The sequence below is a fragment of the Haliaeetus leucocephalus genome, unplaced genomic scaffold (genome assembly GCF_000737465.1).
Source record: "Haliaeetus leucocephalus isolate CR32 unplaced genomic scaffold, Haliaeetus_leucocephalus-4.0 Scaffold741, whole genome shotgun sequence".
In the NCBI taxonomy this organism is placed as follows: domain Eukaryota; kingdom Metazoa; phylum Chordata; class Aves; order Accipitriformes; family Accipitridae; genus Haliaeetus; species Haliaeetus leucocephalus.
This window is the reverse complement of record NW_010973177.1, coordinates 4,454,143-4,472,111: the sequence shown is the minus strand read 5'-3', so window position 1 is coordinate 4,472,111 and position 17,969 is coordinate 4,454,143. Positions and strand designations below refer to the sequence as shown.

General features: G+C 50.9%; 2 protein-coding genes across 2 annotated transcripts; one reads left to right on the top strand and one right to left on the bottom strand.

Annotated features, from left to right (window-relative positions):
• Window positions 1-312: 312 nt before the first annotated feature.
• On the bottom strand, window positions 313-3,796 carry PRADC1 (protease-associated domain containing 1). Its single transcript, XM_010580792.1, has 5 exons — window positions 3,709-3,796; window positions 2,527-2,627; window positions 1,689-1,798; window positions 1,076-1,243; window positions 313-806 (listed from the first exon to the last, which is right to left on the bottom strand). Exons 1-5 carry the CDS (start codon window positions 3,761-3,763, stop codon window positions 686-688), a joined length of 555 nt encoding a protein of 184 aa, XP_010579094.1. The 5' UTR covers window positions 3,764-3,796; the 3' UTR covers window positions 313-685.
• A 369-nt stretch (window positions 3,797-4,165) lies between these two features.
• CCT7 (chaperonin containing TCP1, subunit 7 (eta)) lies at window positions 4,166-17,855 on the top strand. Its single transcript, XM_010580791.1, has 12 exons — window positions 4,166-4,265; window positions 5,672-5,825; window positions 7,217-7,323; window positions 7,775-7,900; window positions 8,555-8,607; window positions 10,220-10,391; window positions 11,983-12,147; window positions 13,255-13,443; window positions 14,062-14,159; window positions 14,834-14,966; window positions 16,092-16,298; window positions 17,220-17,855. Exons 1-12 carry the CDS (start codon window positions 4,260-4,262, stop codon window positions 17,442-17,444), a joined length of 1,635 nt encoding a protein of 544 aa, XP_010579093.1. The 5' UTR covers window positions 4,166-4,259; the 3' UTR covers window positions 17,445-17,855.
• Window positions 17,856-17,969: the final 114 nt, after the last annotated feature.

The following is a 17,969-nucleotide window of genomic DNA, read 5'->3' as shown; positions in this document are numbered from 1 at the left end:
GAACAGCCCGCCCTTGGGGACGGATGCCAGAGGCAGTGCTATCCTGTGAAGCTGTTTCTGCCCCAGTGCATGACTGATCCATGCTGCATGGGGGTCTGACGTGAGCTCTGCCCTGGCTGCAGGAGGCACCTTGGGAAGTTTACTAGGAAAAATGTTGTTAGGGGATGAGATTTGTCCCTTCATCCCCTGACTGCTGAAAAAAAGAGAAACTCGCCTTTCTCTAAAACTTGTTCAGACTTCATTAGCTCAGACAAAAATATACAGATGTTGGGTGAGCCCCGCTAGTACAGACCGAGCCTGTATCTTGCTCTCCCTCCCATCCCTGTCAGACCGCATCCATTCGATCCTGCATCCCTCTAAATCAGCAGCACAAATTACTGGTGGCATCTTTCGCATTGTTAAAATGTTTCTTGGGGAAGTGCTGGCCTGCTCTGGGCCATCGCCTCCCTCCCAGAAAGTCACGACAAAGGGTGCTCGGTACCAGGCTCGAGGTTCCCACCGCGGGCACTGGTGTTTGCCCTTCAGCCACACGCCGGCAGCAGCAGAAAGCTCTCACCATTGCTGAATCCGGCGAGGCTGGGCGGTGGAATCTCTGGAGTGCACTGGGACTCTCCTCAAACCTGGTCCCTGAGGCAAGCTCCTGGGATCCACCGAGACGTCCTCGATCCACTGCAGCCTCCCACTGCTACCAGAAGGTCCAGGGGGGCTGCATCATTTCGTACGTGGGGATGCTGGTGACATTGACGGGAATGGAGATGACAGCCCAGGGGAGCCCGTGCTGCTCCAGGGAGCGTCTGATCATGTACCTGGAAGGATAAAGAGGTGACAGGCACATGTGAGCTGCCTGAGTTGGGAAAATGGAGCCCAGATGTGAGCATAAACCACAAACCAGCTCAAAAAGAAACTGTGGATTAATTATGACTGAATCCACTAAATATCTGGCTCAGCAAGCCCAGGTGGGACATGCTGATCACTGGCACCTCCCTGATTTCTGGGGACAAGGCCGTCGCCTGGCCCTTCCGGTGAGATGTTCCATGCTCGGGAAGATGCGATGTCTCTTGGCTAAGGCACCTACCCGTCCCTGCCTAGCAGGAAGAGCGCGGGGATGTCGGCTGTACGCCTGGTGCTGTCCTGGATCATCTCAATATAGAAGCTGTCGTTATCGTAGGCGTTATCTGCGATGATCACTGCCCGTCCACCGTGCTCCTGGATCACACGCGTCTTCGACAGGAACGAGCAACCCCTGGGCCAGAGAGTGACAAACCTTTGGTGGCCACTGGCACATCCTTGGCAGGTACAAAACCTGCAAGTACCAGAGCTTGCCTGGAGACGCCCAAACCAGGGACTGTCTCCCTGGCCCCACGCCTCCCCCAAACCCTACTCCTCTTTGAGTCTGTATTTTAGGCACAGGCTGCCCACACTCAGCCATTTTCTTCTAAAAAAAAAAAAAAAAAAAAAAGGACTTTTTCCACCTTAGTGCAGGCAGTTTTCTAAGACACACACCATGAAATGTTCTGGGGCAGAAGCACCCTTGCATTTTCCTCGTATACCCATGCGGGGTAAGTCATGGGAAGAAGCTGGAGGGGATGGTCAAATGTAGCCATAGCACTGTCCCCCTCTGTGCCATGGGCAGCTGCCCTCCTGCCCGAGGGTTCCCCCCCAAACAGCTCCCGTGACGCCAGACGTACCCCCTCTCCACCAAGGCAATCTGGTCCTGGATGAAGACACCATTATTCAGCTCTCCGCAGGCTTCGGGGGGATCTGCCGGGACCAGGTGGATCTGGTCGTACCTTGTGTTCTCCGAGAAGGAGACAGCCAGGGGTGAGCGAGGCGGGGGGGATCGGGGCAGCTTCCCATCCCCAGCCCCACTGTGGCTCTCCCCGCTGTCCCGTGCCCTGCTCATCCCTGTGAGGCATGTGCTTTTGGGGAGATTTAGGGCTCTTGGGTGCAAGGACGCTGGTTGCCCCGTTCCAGCCCCTGCAGAGCCATCCCGACCTCACTCAACAGCTTGCCTAGATCTTGCCATCACTGTGGGGAGGGGAAACTGAGGCACGGCGCCATCCATACATGCAAATGCTCCTGGGCAACACGTGCAGAGCCAGAAAGTGTCTTTTCCTCTGGTCCTCGATGTCCCATGTGCTTCCTAGCAGATCTGTTCCTGCACCCCCATCCTGACTCCGGGTTTTTTCAGGGAAAGGTCTTAAGTCTGCAGACCGGTTGGTTTATCTCTGCCTTTCCTAATGGCAGCCCGACCAGCCCTCCTGGGACATGGCTGTGCCTCTCTCAGCCCTTGGAGGAGGAAAGAGTGGGGCATGTGCTCCCTGGACACATGTGAGACCAAACTCTCCCCCCAAAAGCCTGCTGAGGCTGAAGGCAGGGACCAGCATGTGCCTCTTCCTAAAGGGCAGGCTCACGGAAGAGCAATTAGCTCCATTTTTATAAAATGCTTCAAATCGTTGGGCCCTACAATGGAGAAATACTAGGATGGAGGGACCCAAACTGACAAATTCAGTTCTTAATACTTACAAACACGCCACCAAAATCCTTGGCTGGTGTGGCGGTGAAGATGTAGCGGATATCTCCAGGGCTCAGCACTTGGAAATACAAGTATTCATGGATGCGTAAACCTGGGCGTGCAGGGAGAGAGGTGAGAGACAGAGAAAACAAAAGGGAAAATGCCTGAAAAAAGAGAAAATATCCAGCTACTGCTCCTGAACTGTACCACGCTGAAGGGAATGCACCCTTCAGCCCTGGGGCCGAGGACCCAAAATGTCAGGTTCAGCCTGGGGTGCTGTGAGGGGAGAGGCACCAGCATCCAGGAGCACAGAGGAGATGGGGGGGAAAGGCACTGGGACTGGGGTGCACCAGGGGAAGGGGAAAATGCAGCTGGACCATGGAGGGGATAGAGGTGATGTGCACCCAGATCGAGGTGCACAGAGGGGAAATGTGCTTGGACTGAGGTACCCTGAAAAGAAATGCACCTGGGATGGGGTGCTGGGTGGGGAAATGCAATGGGGCAGGATGCAGTGATGGGAAATGCACCCGGATTGGGGTGCAGGGAGGGAAATGCAATGGGGCCAGGGTGGTCTGAGGGGAAATGCAGCTGGATTGGGGTGCTGGATGGGTAAATTTAATGGGGTGGGGGTGCATGGAGGGGAAATGCACCTGGATTGGGGTGCAGGAGGGGAAATGCAATGGAACTGGGGTGCATGGAGGGGAAATGCACCCGGATTGGGAGGCAGGCGGGGAAATGCAATGGTGCCGGGGTGCAGTGATGGGAAAGGCACCCGGATTGGGAGGCAGGAGGAGAAATGCAATGGAGCTGGGGTGCATGGAAGGGAAATGCACCCGGATTGGGAGGCAGGAGGGGAAATGCAATGAGGCCAGGGTGCAGCGAAGGGACATGCACCTGAATCGCGGTGCACAGAGGGCAAACGCACCCGGACTGGGGTGCGGGAGGGGAAACGCACCCGGATCGCGGTGCACGGAGGCAAAACACACCCGGATCGGGGTGGACGGAGGCGAAACGCACCCGGACTGGGGTGCAGGAGGGGGAAATGACACGGGGCCGGGGTGCACGGAGGGGAAACGCACCCGGCTCGGGCTAGCACCGAGGGGAACCGCAGCCGGAGCGGGGTGCACGGAGGGGAAAGGCAGCCGGGCGGTTCGGTGCGGGGTGCCGGGGCCGGGCGGGCCGCTCGCACTCACCGCGGGCCGGGCAGGAGCAGAGGCAGAGGCAAAGCCAGAGCGAGCGGCGGAGCATGGCTGCCGCCCGGCGCTGCCAGCCGCCCCGCCCCCGCCGCGCGCCTATTGGCAGCGCCTCCTCCCCGCCTCTTTCTATTGGTCCACGCCGCCATCAATCTCCTGAGGGGAAGGGGAGGACAGGCGCCGAGGCCTGCGCGGCTACCGGCCGCAGCTGCGCCCTCGGTCCCTGTCAGCTCGGTGTCCCCTCGCCGGTCCTGCCAAATAAAGCTCCATCCGCCAGCCCTGCTCGCCCCAAGCCGTGTGCCCGCTTCCTCCCCTTGGCAAATAGTGAGCCGCCCTCCCGGGCCGCCTTCACCTCCCTCCCTCTCTATGGCTGTTCGGGAAGGAGGGGCAGCTCGTTGGGGCCGCTCTGTCCGCCCGTACCATAGAGCGTGGCCGGAAGCGGTCGCCTAGCAACGCGCGCTTCCCCTCCCGCCCCGGGGAAGCTTCTCGGCGGGCGCGGTGCATTGTGGGGTGGGGCCTGTCGGAAGGCGGCAGCGAGGGGAGCCGCCGGGATGATGGTGAGTGCCATCCGCCGTCATCCTCGCCGCCGTCGTGTCCTGCTGCCCGGGGGCGACCTCCTCGATCTCCGCCACCTTCCAAGGGCCGTGTTTGGCGTGGTTGTGGCGGGGGCCGGTGCGCGTTTGGGGTGGGCTGGGATGGCGGAGGCCGCCCTGCCGCAGAGGCCTGCCGTTAGACGGAGTGAAGGGGGGTGAGTCGGGTCCCGGTTCCCGCCGGGCTCCCGGGCCCGGTCGGGTGGGGCTGGGTGGGAGCGGTGCGTGCTGGGAGCTGTAGTCGTGCAGCTCGGTGCCTGGCGCTCCCGGAGCCCCCCGGCCCCGTGGCTGCTTCCCCCCCTCGGCCGTACGGCCCAGCTCTCCCCCGCTCCCGGCTGCGGGTCCTCTTCGGGTCCGGCGCTCCCCGGCTCTGAGCCCCGTTGCTCTTGCTGAGGAGCAGGCAGGCTGCGGCACAAAGGCGGCGTGTCTGCCTCTGCCCTGGTTTTCTCGGGGATGCAAGGGTTTCTTTTTCCATTGAGATCTCTGCTCCGAAGAACTCGGTACTTTTTCTTCCCCAAAATCTTCCTAGGATTTAGGGAGGTCTGACTGTGATCCTCACACCCCTCTTCTACTCGCATGTCAGGCCTTCAGCCTCAGCCATGTCGCTCTTCAGTGCAGCAGTTGTATGATTTTGCTCTCTGCCCGCAGGTGGCTGTTTAAAACCGGCTGCCTGACAAACTTTGGCTGTGTTTGGACTTTTTGAGCTCTGCCTGCAAGGCATGTTTGGTTTCCTTTCTGAAAAGGGCTAGTGCACTGTCAGAGCAGTGAGAAGCCCTTGTCTGCTGTGGCCTCTGGTATCCTCTAAGCTGTCTCCAGCAGTTTACTGTCAGGCAGGTGTAATCACTTAAATTGTGCTTGTCTACCACATCCTCTCTGTGAAAACATTTTTCAGCAGTTGCCATTCTTGGGGCAGCTTGGACTCTGATTTGAGGTGTGACAGGCAAAAGGCTGTTGTGCCCATTCTGCTGAACATCTTGCTGGCACTGTAATAAAAAAATATCACTGATCCGGTTGCAGCACTCATGCAGTTCTCTGCTGTCTCAGTAATTACTACATGTACTGTCTTCTCCAATCTAGCATCAAAATGAGAACTTCGCTGAGCTGTGCTATATGGAGGAAGCCAACTTTTGGGGGCAGTTACGGTATGGTCCCGGAGCGTATACTGGAGGCAGCTGGGTGAATGCCACTTACGCTGTGGGAGATGGAAAGCAGTTAGATTGTGTGATGGCAGAGGAATTTTAAGGAGGCTGTAGGTTTTGGTCTTGGTCTTTTTGCATGATGGTAGCTTGCTGGTCTGTGTGAGGAGTTAGCTCCAGGCTGTCCGCAGGCTGTCGGGTTTGGAGTAACAGCTCTGCTGCGGGTTCTCTCTTCAGCCAACACCAGTTATCCTGCTGAAGGAGGGGACGGACACCTCGCAGGGGATCCCCCAGCTTGTCAGCAACATCAATGCCTGCCAGGTTATCGCAGAAGCTGTGCGCACTACCCTGGGACCTCGGGGCATGGACAAGCTCATTGTGGATGACCGGGGTAAGCACTGGGCAGTGGTCTTCCACAGCCATATAGAAAAGTGACTCGGAAATGATCTCCAAGTGTAGTGCATGCTGGCAGCGTGCATATTTACTCATATCTTCGTATCAGTTAAAACCAGCATTTGCACATATGCAGACTTCAACTTCCTCACCCCATGCTAAACTTAACTCTCATGATAGAGGTTCAGTTTCTGTCCCAGTGTTCGGTTTAACACCTTGACTCTGGCCTCCGCTGTTGGAGAAGAAAATTGTCAGACCTACCTGAGGAACTACCTGTTTGCTGCCTACTAGCCTGAGTTAAGGCAGCTGTGGTCTTTGTTGTGAGATTAGGTAGATCCAGGTTTAGTGTGACCACATACAGGAAAGTCCATGCCAGAAGGGAGAAATGGTGTCTTGAACCTGATCTTCAGGTATCCCTGACCATCTCTATTTATTTTTTAAATGAGGCTCATAACATGTGTGGAGTTACTCAGCACTTGTTGTGGCTGAGCATGAGGCCAGTGGATGTTACTGGGATAATTTTTTTGTTAATGTGATTTAGGGATGAGACTCGCCTCCCTCTGAGAAGACTTGTATGAAGTCACCAAACTAATACATTGTTTGTGGTTTTTTTATTGCGGTTACTGAAGGGTGGGGTGGAATGTCTTAGAATTGTCTTTAAATAGTTTTTGCAAATAGAAACTGTAATAACTTTTATTAAAAAGGATAATTGGATTTGAATTTACCTAATAACTAATATGATTGGTTTCTGGTCTCTTCACGTGAGTGTCAGACTAGAATACCTGTTTTTATCTGTCTGGGGAGGCTATTGAGAAGTAAGAGGGAAATGAATTCAAAGCCCCTATTAATTGGTGTGGAGAGTTGTTCTGCACTCAGACTAACTTCACTTAATCTGCTCTAAAAATGGACTAAAAAGATGCTCTTAATATGGAATGGAGGTACCTGCTGAGACACCCTGTGTGCCACACCCCTCTCCGTGGGGTGACCCCTTCACTTTCCTTTTTAGCCAATTTATAGTTGTCTGTCTGTAGGATTGTATTAGAATATCATGGTGATCACACTTCATAGGAGAAAAAACCCAGTTGTTTGGCTGAAGAAAAACTACTTTTAAGTGGGAATTTGGAAGGAGAGCCTGTGGTTGTTCAGACATGACAAAATTCACAGTGATGCAGGACTGGGGCTTGATTGGGGAACAGTGTAGCGTAATAATGGGTTGGGGACATGTTTGACCTGTGAAGCATAGTGAGACTGGCTGGTCTGAAATTACTGTTGTATTAACGTCTCTCTGAGGTCTGAAAAGCTCCCTTGCATGTTGGGTGCCCTTTCGCAGCGACAAGGGCCTTTAGTCACGGCATTCAAGCTTGACTTCCTTTTCTGTGTCAATCCTAGGCAAAGCCACTATCTCTAACGATGGTGCCACCATTCTGAAGCTCCTCGATGTTGTCCATCCGGCTGCAAAGACGTTGGTGGACATTGCCAAATCTCAGGATGCAGAGGTAGGAGGGTAACCTGGCTGCGCTCAGAAGCGTAACATGCAGCAGCAAGCTTGCTCACGTTGGTGGTTCTGTGGACTTTGTGTTAACTGGTGGGAACTGCTCATGGAGTGCTGGCATTTATTCTGGTTTCTTTATTGATGCCATCTATTTTGTCATAACTTTGAAAATCTTCTACACTGTTTCAGCCAGATCTGATGGGTGGTTTGGAAACTTCAAAGATAGGAAGTTCACATTTCATGAACATAGGTGACTGGGAAATGAGACTTCACCCTCAAACGGGATGTAGTCTGAACCCAGCCCTTCTTAATCACTAAAGAATCCAGCCGCAAATCTGTGAACAGAGAAAATTATGAAATCTGATTTCCTCTGGAAGCCCTTGCATTGTTTTGAAGCTGCTATCGCAGCGGCTCTGCAGCATGTGGATGACACAGAGCATTTCCTCTCCATGCAGGTTGGTGATGGTACCACGTCTGTAACTCTGCTTGCTGCTGAGTTCCTGAAACAAGTGAAGCCCTACGTGGAGGAAGGCCTCCATCCACAAATCATCATCCGTGCCTTCCGCACAGCAACGCAGCTGGTAAGGCAGCACTGCTCGTAGCTGAGGGAGGGCTCAGCTGCTGCTGCAGAGCTGAGGGGTGTATTGGGCTTCACCAGAGCATCTAGGGAGAGGAGTTGTGTGCCAAAGAGGAAAAATAACACACTTCCAGGCAAGATTCAGTAATGAATGGGCATGGGGAGTGACAGTAACGATCACTGCGAACATCAGCTACGTGGCGTCAGTGAGCTGCTGTTACCAGTTAGTACCTCTGGAGCGCTATTGCTTCTTCTGTTTCTTTTTTCTCCAAGGAAGAATGAATAAATGGGAAAACTCGTTTCCCATTCTCCTGATGTCTGTTACTCCTTAGTAAACCTTATGTCTTGTGAAGCCCATCAGTCCCATTAAGCTGAATCTTCTTTGGAGGTTAACTCTCTCAATAGCCCTTTGGTTCCCCAGATCTCTGCTGAAAGCAGTGGAGCACCTCTGAGCCTCTTCCCGATCCTCTTAAACTTATATTGGTGTGTTTCTTAGAATTACTGTGCTGGAAGGGGTGGAATAGCTTAAATGCTTGAAACTTTAGGGATGTTGAAGTAGGGAATAAAAGATAAAATAAAATACAAAGAGAGAAGTTGGAGATCTGATCAGCTCACAAGCATGAATCATTAATCCAGCTGTTGGCTTGTGTTTTGACAGGCTGTAAACAAGATCAAAGACATTGCTGTTGCAGTGAAGAAGGAAGATAAAGAGTAAGTTTCCCTTACAGATGACCTGGTTGTGTAGCTGGGCTTCAGTTAGCTGGTGTGAGGGCATTTCTGACTTCTGCTCTGGCTCTGGCTGAGGTCTGGAGGTCAGGCCAAATAGCTGCGGCCCCACACTGGGGTTATTCTTGAGGTTTTTGGGATTTCCTCCTCCCAGGGAGATGCTGTGCTCTCACTTGGGCTGCAGCAAAGTATGTAGGCCAGTGTCTTCCAGTGCACATAGAGGAAGCTGGGTACCAAAATAAGCGGCCTGATTTCTTTTTTGCAGTGGTGGTGGAGACTTACGGCTTTTGCTGTAATCAGTGGCGGTGTTAAATGCTCAGCACTTCTCTGAAAATCAGATCACTTTTTAGCTGTTGCGTACATGAAGTTAGATAGCTAATAGCAGTGAGGAAATGATAGCTTCAACTGAGGTGAGAATACTAGAGTTTGCTTTCTCCCTGCATTCTAAGCTCTCGTCTGCTTGATCTGATGTTGCTAATACCTGCAGTAAAACTTCAAGTTGAACTGCATAACTATCTTAAACCAAAATGAGCTGTATCCTTCCTACTGTCCTGTGATGCAAAATAGAGTAGTTCTTGTGGTCAGCAGTAACTTGGGTGATAGAGCCTGGGAGTTAGATCTGTATTTCCTTGGTGTCCCTTGTATCATCTGTTAGGGCATACATTATCTGAGTGTCGTGGTTTAACCCCAGCCAGCAACTAAGCACCACACAGCCGCTCACTCACTCCCCCCCCATCCAGTGGGATGGGGGAGAAAATCGGGAAAAAGAAGTAAAACTCGTGGGTTGAGATAAGAACTGTTTAATAGAACAGAAAAGAAGAAACTAATAATGGTAATGATAACACTAATAAAATGACAACAGTAGTAATAAAAGGATTGGAATGTACAAATGATGCGCAGAGCAATTGCTCGCCACCCGCCGACCGACACCCAGCTAGTCCCCGAGCTGCGATTCCCTGCCCCCACTGCCCAGTTCCTATACTGGATGGGACGTCACATGGTCTGGAATACACCGTTGGCCAGTTTGGGTCAGGTGCCCTGGCTGTGTCCTGTGCCATCTTCTTGTGCCCCTCCAGCTTTCTCGCTGGCTGGGCATGAGAAGCTGAAAAATCCTTGACTGTAGTCTAAACACTACTTAGCAACAACTGAAAACATCAGTGTTATCAACATTCTTCGAATACTGAACTCAAAACATAGCACTGTACCAGCTACTAGGAAGACAGTTAACTCTATCCCAGCTGAAAACAGGACACTGAGTTAATACTTCAGAGAATGTGCTGCCTTCAGAGGGTTTCAGAAACTTCTTACTGCCTTTGGATGAAGGAGAGGGCGCTTAGCCCTGCTGTTTTGCTCAGGCCTGTGGTGTCTAAAAGCCAACTGACCTGGTCAGTGCTAGTCTGATGCTCGGGCTTTAAAAGGGAGAATTATACTTTGACAGTCTGGGCTTTGACGTGTGTGCCTGATTTCTCCAACAACAGAAGGGACCTGATATTTGCCTCTATCAGAGTGGATTAATCATACCACATACAACATTTAGGGATCTTGTGAAAAGAATCGGCAAGTGAACGAGACCTTGTTTTTTCTTTCTTTCTTGCAGAGAGCAGAGAAGTCTGCTGGAGAAGTGTGCAGCCACAGCCCTGAGCTCTAAGCTGATCTCCCAGAGCAAAGAGTTTTTTTCCAAGATGGTTGTAGATGCTGTCATGATGTTAGATGACTTGTTACAACTCAAAATGATTGGAATAAAGAAGGTCCAAGGAGGTGCTTTGGAAGTAAGTTCTGTCGGAGCCTATCCTGAAAGGATAGGAGATAGCGATCACAGTTCCTTTGATGGGTTGACTCTACCAGAAATGCAGCCTGGCTGATAGTGTGTGTTAAGGAATTACCAAGGTGAAACAAAGCTGTTGATGTGAGTAAAACACTTAGCAAGTAGGGCTGGATTTCTTTTCTGTAGATAGAGAATCTGGGTTTTTTTGAGTCAAATGTATCTCGCTGTCCTCTGTAGCGAATGTTGTTACTGATACAAATGCCATTTATATCTCTGCAAATAATGAAATATTTTTTTGAGGGGGAGTCTTTGTTACTTCTGGAACCAAAAGCCATACAGTGCTGGTTATATGCCTGAGTACAGGGTTGGGAAAAATGCAAAGCAAATGTTGTGAGGGAGCTGATCTAGCAGTGGGCAGGGCAGATGGGCTGTGTGGTTCGTACCACAGTGATGGAATACCTGTCGTGTACGGGACTGCACGTGGGTGTGTGGTAGGGAGTTGCTCTCAGGCTGTGGGAGAGCTGGTGTGTCTGTGCTCTCTCCTGCCTGCATCCTCTGTAGGTTTGGCCCGTCACTTGGGACCCTTCTGAAAAGTAAAGCCCACCACAATCTGTGGATTATTATTCTGTGGCTGTTACTGTCTGTAAACACTCTGCATGAGCATTTTCATTGAGAAGAGACATTATAATTACACCATTATCTTGCCCAGACAACTAATTTAGTGAATTAGGAACGTTTCAGCATCTGTTTTTGTGGTGTCTGGGCCTGCTGGTATTCTGAGGCTTGCAGAAACTGGTCCCCTGGAGGGGCTGGTGTCTCCTGCTCTGGATAAAAGCGGCTCTCCCTAGACTGTATTGTTTTGCCCTTGTATTCTGTTGTCAGACTCCTTGGAAACCTGTACGAGGATGGGGCAAATAATTTAGCACACTACTTGTCCGGGTTGGCTTGTTGAGAGATCCTGGGTCATCTCACCCTGTCAGCAAGAGCAGAGAAAGTCTGCTTGTCCTAGCTTAGGAGGGACAGGGATCCTCTGGGCTTCACTGGCTGGGAAAAGCCAAGTCTGCAGCGTGTGGTTAGATACTCATGGAGTAGGAGATGTAGATGCCGATTTCTCTCCCAGCGATGAAGCCGAGAAGTTCACTTCAGGGGGCAGTGTTGGGCAGCGCAGTCCTCCTGCAAAACAATCTCGGAGGTGGTGATGGAGCTGGGAAAAACAAACTAGGGCAAAAAAACCCCACACCAAACCCCGAGTGTGGGTCTGTGGATGAGCAGTATCTGTCTTCAAAGGGCAGAAATGGGAAAGACATCAGAGGGAGAACAGATTGCTCCATCCCTTGATCCTCAGGTTGTGTATAGCATCTTTTGCTGCAGTGTCTTGAGGGGTAGAAAGGAAGTGATGGAAGCTGGTTTTGTGAACAGAGGGAAGAAAATATTTGCTGCTTATTTTCTCCAAAAGTGGGTTAATCAAAGGAGACAGCTGTTGGTGAGCGCTTTGTAAATGAGGACTCTGAAAGCAGGGAGTGTCCTGTGAGAGTTATTAACCCTGTTGAGAAAACCTTGGGAGGCTGAGCCTAACACAAATCCCTGTCTTCAAGGACTCTCAGCTGGTGGCCGGAGTTGCCTTTAAGAAGACATTCTCTTATGCTGGGTTTGAAATGCAGCCCAAGAAGTATCAGTCTCCTAAGATTGCCTTGCTGAATGTGGAGCTGGAGCTCAAAGCCGAGAAGGACAATGCTGAAGTCCGAGTAAACACGGTAGAGGTAAGAGCCAAAAGGGGAGCCTGTCCCGCTTCCTCATGCCCACAAGATGTGGTGCCTGCTCGAGGGCCAGTGGGATAAATGGGATTGCCTTCTGCACATCCTTCCTCTGAAAATAGCTGGTGGGTTACGCGGCCTCGTTTGGGAGAAGGGTATGGCAGACTTTGAATTACAGCAGGTTTAGGGCATGTTTCTGCTCAGTCATCGTGCCTCAGCTATGCTGTGGTAAGTCGTCAGCTGTGTGGTGACTTCTTTAGGCCTAACAAGTGGCCTTCCAGGGAAAGCTTATTAAGCAGTGCTTTAAATGCTGAAAGAGCCTCTGCATATTTAAGCAAACAAGGTAGCCATTTGGACAGTAGTTCTCTTTCCAGCTTGTTAAAATGCCTTTATGAAATATGGTCGTTCTCTGACACCTTCTTGGAAAGTACCGCAATATTGCATGCGCTTTGTTCCTGCATAACTGTGGTATCTAAAGATCTCTGGGTGCTTTGCTTTTGGGGTCTTGGCCCCGCTGTGATCTTAGTAATTGTTTCCTTAAAGTTCCCCCCTCTGTCGTGGTGAATACCATGGTCTTTTCTGTTGTAGTTGGCTGCCATCTGTGATGTTGCTGTGTGCTTTTGTAAGCTTTCCCAGCTCTCTGGCTGTATTTCAGTGACAGCTAGAGCACAACAGGCTTTTGAAGCCTGAGGACACTGGTAAAGCACGAGGTTTCTCAGGATCTGTTTTTTTCCTCTGTGATAGATACTGTAAGTGTCCCCACCCCAACGTCCATGCACAGTTCTGTGAACACCTCTCGGACATTAGTGTAATCCCTTCTTCCTCCTTGTGCTCTCTCTCTCTTGAGCTGTTGCTGCCTCTCTGTCAGTTCATCCAGCCCCTTTATCGACTCAGTTCTGCTGCTGGATTTAACAGACATGGCTCTTTGGCATGAAGTAGAGCAACCTAAAATCACCTGTGAGTCTTAGAAAGCAGTTGTCTGCCAGGGCCGCATGGAGCAGTGTCACTCCTGCCTTTGTTTTAGAAGAGCTCTCCTATTGCAGGCGCAGCGGGACGGCATTGGCAATCCTTTGTAATGTGAGCGCTTGTCCCTTTCTCTCTCCTCCCTGCTAGGATTATCAGGCCATCGTGGATGCTGAGTGGAACATCTTATATGACAAACTAGACAAAATCCACAAGTCGGGAGCCAAAGTTGTCCTGTCCAAACTTCCTATTGGTGATGTCGCTACTCAGTACTTTGCAGATAGAGACATGTTTTGTGCCGGCCGTGTCCCGGAAGAAGATCTCAAGCGAACTATGATGGTGAGCTGCCTCATTTCAGAATAAAGACTTCTGATTTAGTTTTAACAGTGCCAGGCTGGTCATTCCCAAAACAGGGCAGCAATCGGTGACTGAACGCACTGTTCCTTACAAAGATTTAAAATTAAAATAGCATAATTTTTGCCAGTGTGGTTACTATGTAAAGTTGCCATATACTGACAAAGCTGTTCCTTGATGGAGCAAGCAATCACACGCTAATTGCATCTGCACTCCTTTTTTTGTTTCTTTGATGTTGCTATATATTAGGGTGTGTACATTGCATTGATAGAAGCTTCTTTTCCCTAGTTCTTGCCTGTTCCATCGTGAGTAGTTTTTTCCTAAGCTTTCTTTGTGTAGCTGCTGGACTCTAGAGCCTGTGAGTCAGCACTTACAAGAAGCATAATCTTACTTTGCTGTCGAGGACTATTTCTGATGTTGTTAGCCTGTCTAGATACATGAGATGGGAGGGGAAGTAGAAAGTTTTTTTCCTGAATCTGGCCTGCAGGGTGGTTTTGCATCAGCTAAAAGGCCGGGCTGTCTCTGAAGCGTGGAAGCCTACTGGGCAAATTTGTCTTGTTTGTCAGTGTTGCTAATGCCGTGTTTTATCTCCTTCCCATGCAGGCCTGTGGCGGTTCCATTCAGACTAGTGTCAATGCCCTGTCGGATGATGTTCTGGGCCGATGCGAACTCTTTGAGGAGACTCAGATTGGAGGAGAGAGGTAAATACATCAGCTGTGAACCTGTGGTCCTGTGTAAGCACTCCAATACTAGTTTGAAAAGTTAGGGTTTAAGTGTTGGCAGGTTTGAGCATCCCTTGAGGTGATGGTGTGAAAACAAGATTGCATTATTGCTGCTTTTTATGAGGCTGAGGAAGGGGGCAGGAGTAAGCTTTCTTCTAAATCTTACCTCTTTCCACAATGCCTTGTAGAAAGCATAGTATTCTTTCACTCATAACTTAAAAGGAGTGCATTTTGGGATTGATGGAGGCACTCGTCTGATATCTGACACTTTACTATCACTGCAAATGAAGCTGGGTGCTATATAATGGGGTTCTTCCCATCGCTAGAGGAGAAATCCTCTTTGGGGCTGTCTGCCGACATCTGCTGTGTTCCTGCCAAGGGAAAATGAGAGCAACGGTTTAGCACAAAACCCTAGCAGCAGGAAGAGTGGATTTTCCTGGGTCAGCTTGAATTTCACTTGTACCTTGCCTGGCTTTGCTCCTTCTTAGCTCAAGATTTGGTAGGGACACTGTGTAGGATGAAACAGCTTCAGTCATGCATCTGGCTTGCAAAGAACTTCTCTGTTCCCATACTGTTGTATTGGTGGAAAGCCTGTTCAGCAGCAGCACTGCTTCTCCATCGCCGTAACCCTTCTTGCATTGTGCCATTGGCAGGTATAACTTCTTCACAGGCTGCCCGAAGGCAAAGACTTGCACGGTAATCCTGCGAGGGGGTGCAGAGCAGTTCATGGAAGAGACGGAACGGTCCCTGCATGATGCCATCATGATAGTCAGGAGAGCAATCAAGGTAAGGACCAGCAGAGATACCTCCCTGCCAGATTGGCATTGGGGTTGTTGATCGGACCTGGCACAGCTGTAACTCTTTCTAGAAACCTTTTCACACACCAGCATTTGGCTGAGGTCTCTGTGGAGAGACTGGGAGCTTTCAGCCAGCAGAGTGGAGTGTGCAGACGGGCAGCATCTGATTGATTAACTCAAGTGCTGTTCTTTGGCCAAAGCAGCATTCTCTCTGCAGTGTTGCCAGCTGCTTTTCAGGCACGCCTCGTTTTTGCCTTCTCTCCAGTACAGCTGTAACTTGTGCTTGCTGGGTTGTGGTGTGTTCTGTTAACACCTCCATCCTAAAGGGAATGCAGTCTTCTGGGTGTGTCGGGTAGATCTTCCGTAGATGTGAACGGCGAGATTGATTTCATGTGCATGTTGGCACCCGTTAAAGCCACTTGTTCCCTCTCTTGGTGACCAGTCTGCGGGGTGACTGTCCCCTGGCTGGGAAGGTAGGCTGGGAGCACCAAGAGAGAAGTCTGCGGCATGTGTGAATGTGAGCTCTGCTTGTGGAGTTGCTGGTTCTGTGTGATAGATGCCGCCTAACTGCGGGCATTTCTGGGTTATGCATAATAACGTGTTGATGTGGTGTTTTCTGGTTAAAAACAGCTTTGAGGCTGAGAGCCCTGAGGGGATGGGAAGAAGCATGTCAAGATTTTTGGAACTGTTTTGCTTTTAGAAAGAACATCCTGATCTTCCTACTGAAACAAATAGGGAGGGGAAAAAAATAGCAGAACTTGGCTGCGAAGTGCTGCTGCAAATATCTTTAATTTTGAATGCTTTACAAAAGTGAGGGAAACTTGCCCAGCAGGAGGGGGCTGTGGTCTGCCATCCCTCCCCTGGTACAGTGTCCCCAAGCCACCCCTTTTATCTTGTGTGCTGCTGGTAGCTGCCACTGGAGGTTCTTGGCCTGTTTCTGAAGCTCCCAGCAAAGCTGGCAGGAGCTCCTGGGAATAGCAGCAGCCTGGGCTATAGATTCCCCTGGGCCTGGTGTGTCTGCATCACCTTGACATGCAACATGTGCAGGAAAGGAGGCTTTCCTGCTCTTCCCCTTCCTGGAATGAGAGTGAGAGTCTCCCCTCTTCTTTTTCAGAACGACTCGGTTGTTGCCGGAGGTGGTGCGATAGAGATGGAGCTTTCCAAATACCTGCGGGACTATTCCAGGACCATTCCAGGCAAGCAGCAGCTGCTGATAGGTGCTTACGCTAAAGCCCTCGAGATCATTCCCCGCCAGCTCTGCGACAACGCTGGCTTTGATGCCACCAACATACTGAACAAGCTCCGAGCCAAGCATGCGCAGGTAGGTGCCCACCTTTGAACTGAGGGCTGTTAGGGAGAGCCAGTAGTGTGTGTGATTTCTTTCTTTCTTTCTTTTCTTTTTCTTGTGCCTGATGGTTCCGGTGTAATTCAGCTAAGCCCATGTTAGGCATGTGTCCTCTTTGATTAAATGCAGTGTTTTGTTTTCAGATCAAGTGTGGGCTTGGTGCAGGTTTCTATAAAAGGAAATGATCTGTTTTCCCTTTGATCGCAGCTGTCGGGTGACTTCTAGAGCTGGGAGTTTTGATTTGCTGTTTAAAAATGCATCATTTGTCAGGAGGGAGGCTTCTATATTAAACATTAAAGTAATTAGAGTATAGAAGTTGGCCGAGCCGTGTGATTGCCAGAGGAGCTGCAGACTGAGGGTCCTGATTGCTCGTGATCGCTTCAGATCTTGCAGGGAGCGTGTGCGTGCGTGCACGCGCAGTCCCAGTTCAGGCAGTTAGAGGTTGCCCCTTGGCTTCCCTTGGAAGCAGCTGCCCATTTGTGGGGTCACTCCCACCACGTTTCATCCTGCTGATGATTGTGGGGTTAGGGGGAATGCCCCGAAATGAGCGGTTGCATCTTGGGCTGCAGAAACGGGGGCTGTGGGTAGGGGAGTGAGACAGCAGTGGAGTGGAAGCCAGTCCTGTAAATCTGCAGCTTCCTGGTCAAGTGGAGCATGCCTCCGATTTTATGAGGCTTTGGTGGCACTGTTTACTGACAGCAAAGGCTTTTTGGTTTTGTTCTGTTTTGTGTTTTTTTTTTTTCCTTTGTGTTTTCCTCAGATATTCTGCCTTCATACAGCAAGGTCCAGTCTCTGCCTCTCCCTGAACATTTGCATGTCTCTGTTTCCCAGTGCCCTGGCCCCCCAGGTCCTGATTAGCCCAATAATGAGACCCTCTTCCCTCTTCTTTCCCGCCAGGGAGGTATGTGGTACGGCGTCGACGTGAACAACGAGGACATCGCCGATAACTTCGAGGCCTGCGTGTGGGAGCCGGCCATCGTGCGCATCAACGCGCTGACGGCGGCCTCTGAGGCTGCCTGCCTTATCGTCTCTGTGGACGAAACCATCAAGAACCCCCGTTCCACCGTGGACGCTGCGCCCAGCGGACGGGGACGGGGCCGAGGCAGACCCCACAACCACTGAGACCCCGCTCTCCCCATCAGGTGTCGTGATGGGGGCTGGCGCTCTCCTCCAATGTGCAAAAGTGAAAAAAGAATTGATTTCTAGCTTAATTAACTGGCCATTTACCAGATGGTCATTTTGAGGGCTTACAGGCAACCACTGACCTTGTTTAATTAGAGTCCAATCTTGGCCTCGGCAGTGGCAACCTCCTGCGAGATGCCCTGCCCCAACATCTCCTACACAGCACTGATCCCCTTAGGCTCGCCTCGTCCTTCCGCTTGGAAGCCGCGCTGAGCGGAGCCATCTTCAACGCTGGCAGGTAGTGCAGCGAGTGTGGGGTTTGTTTGTATTTATACTTTTTTTTTTCTGTTTTGTTTTGTTTCTGCTGGGGTTTTTGAACCCACGCTCAAACACAATAAAACGATGACTTCGTTTCAGTGGCAAACTGGGGTCTTCCTTTGTTCTCTGCTGCTTGCTTCGTTCTGCAGGGTGGTAGCTCATGATTAGGGTTAAAAGGTTAACCTTTCAGACTGGTTTTTGCCCCAT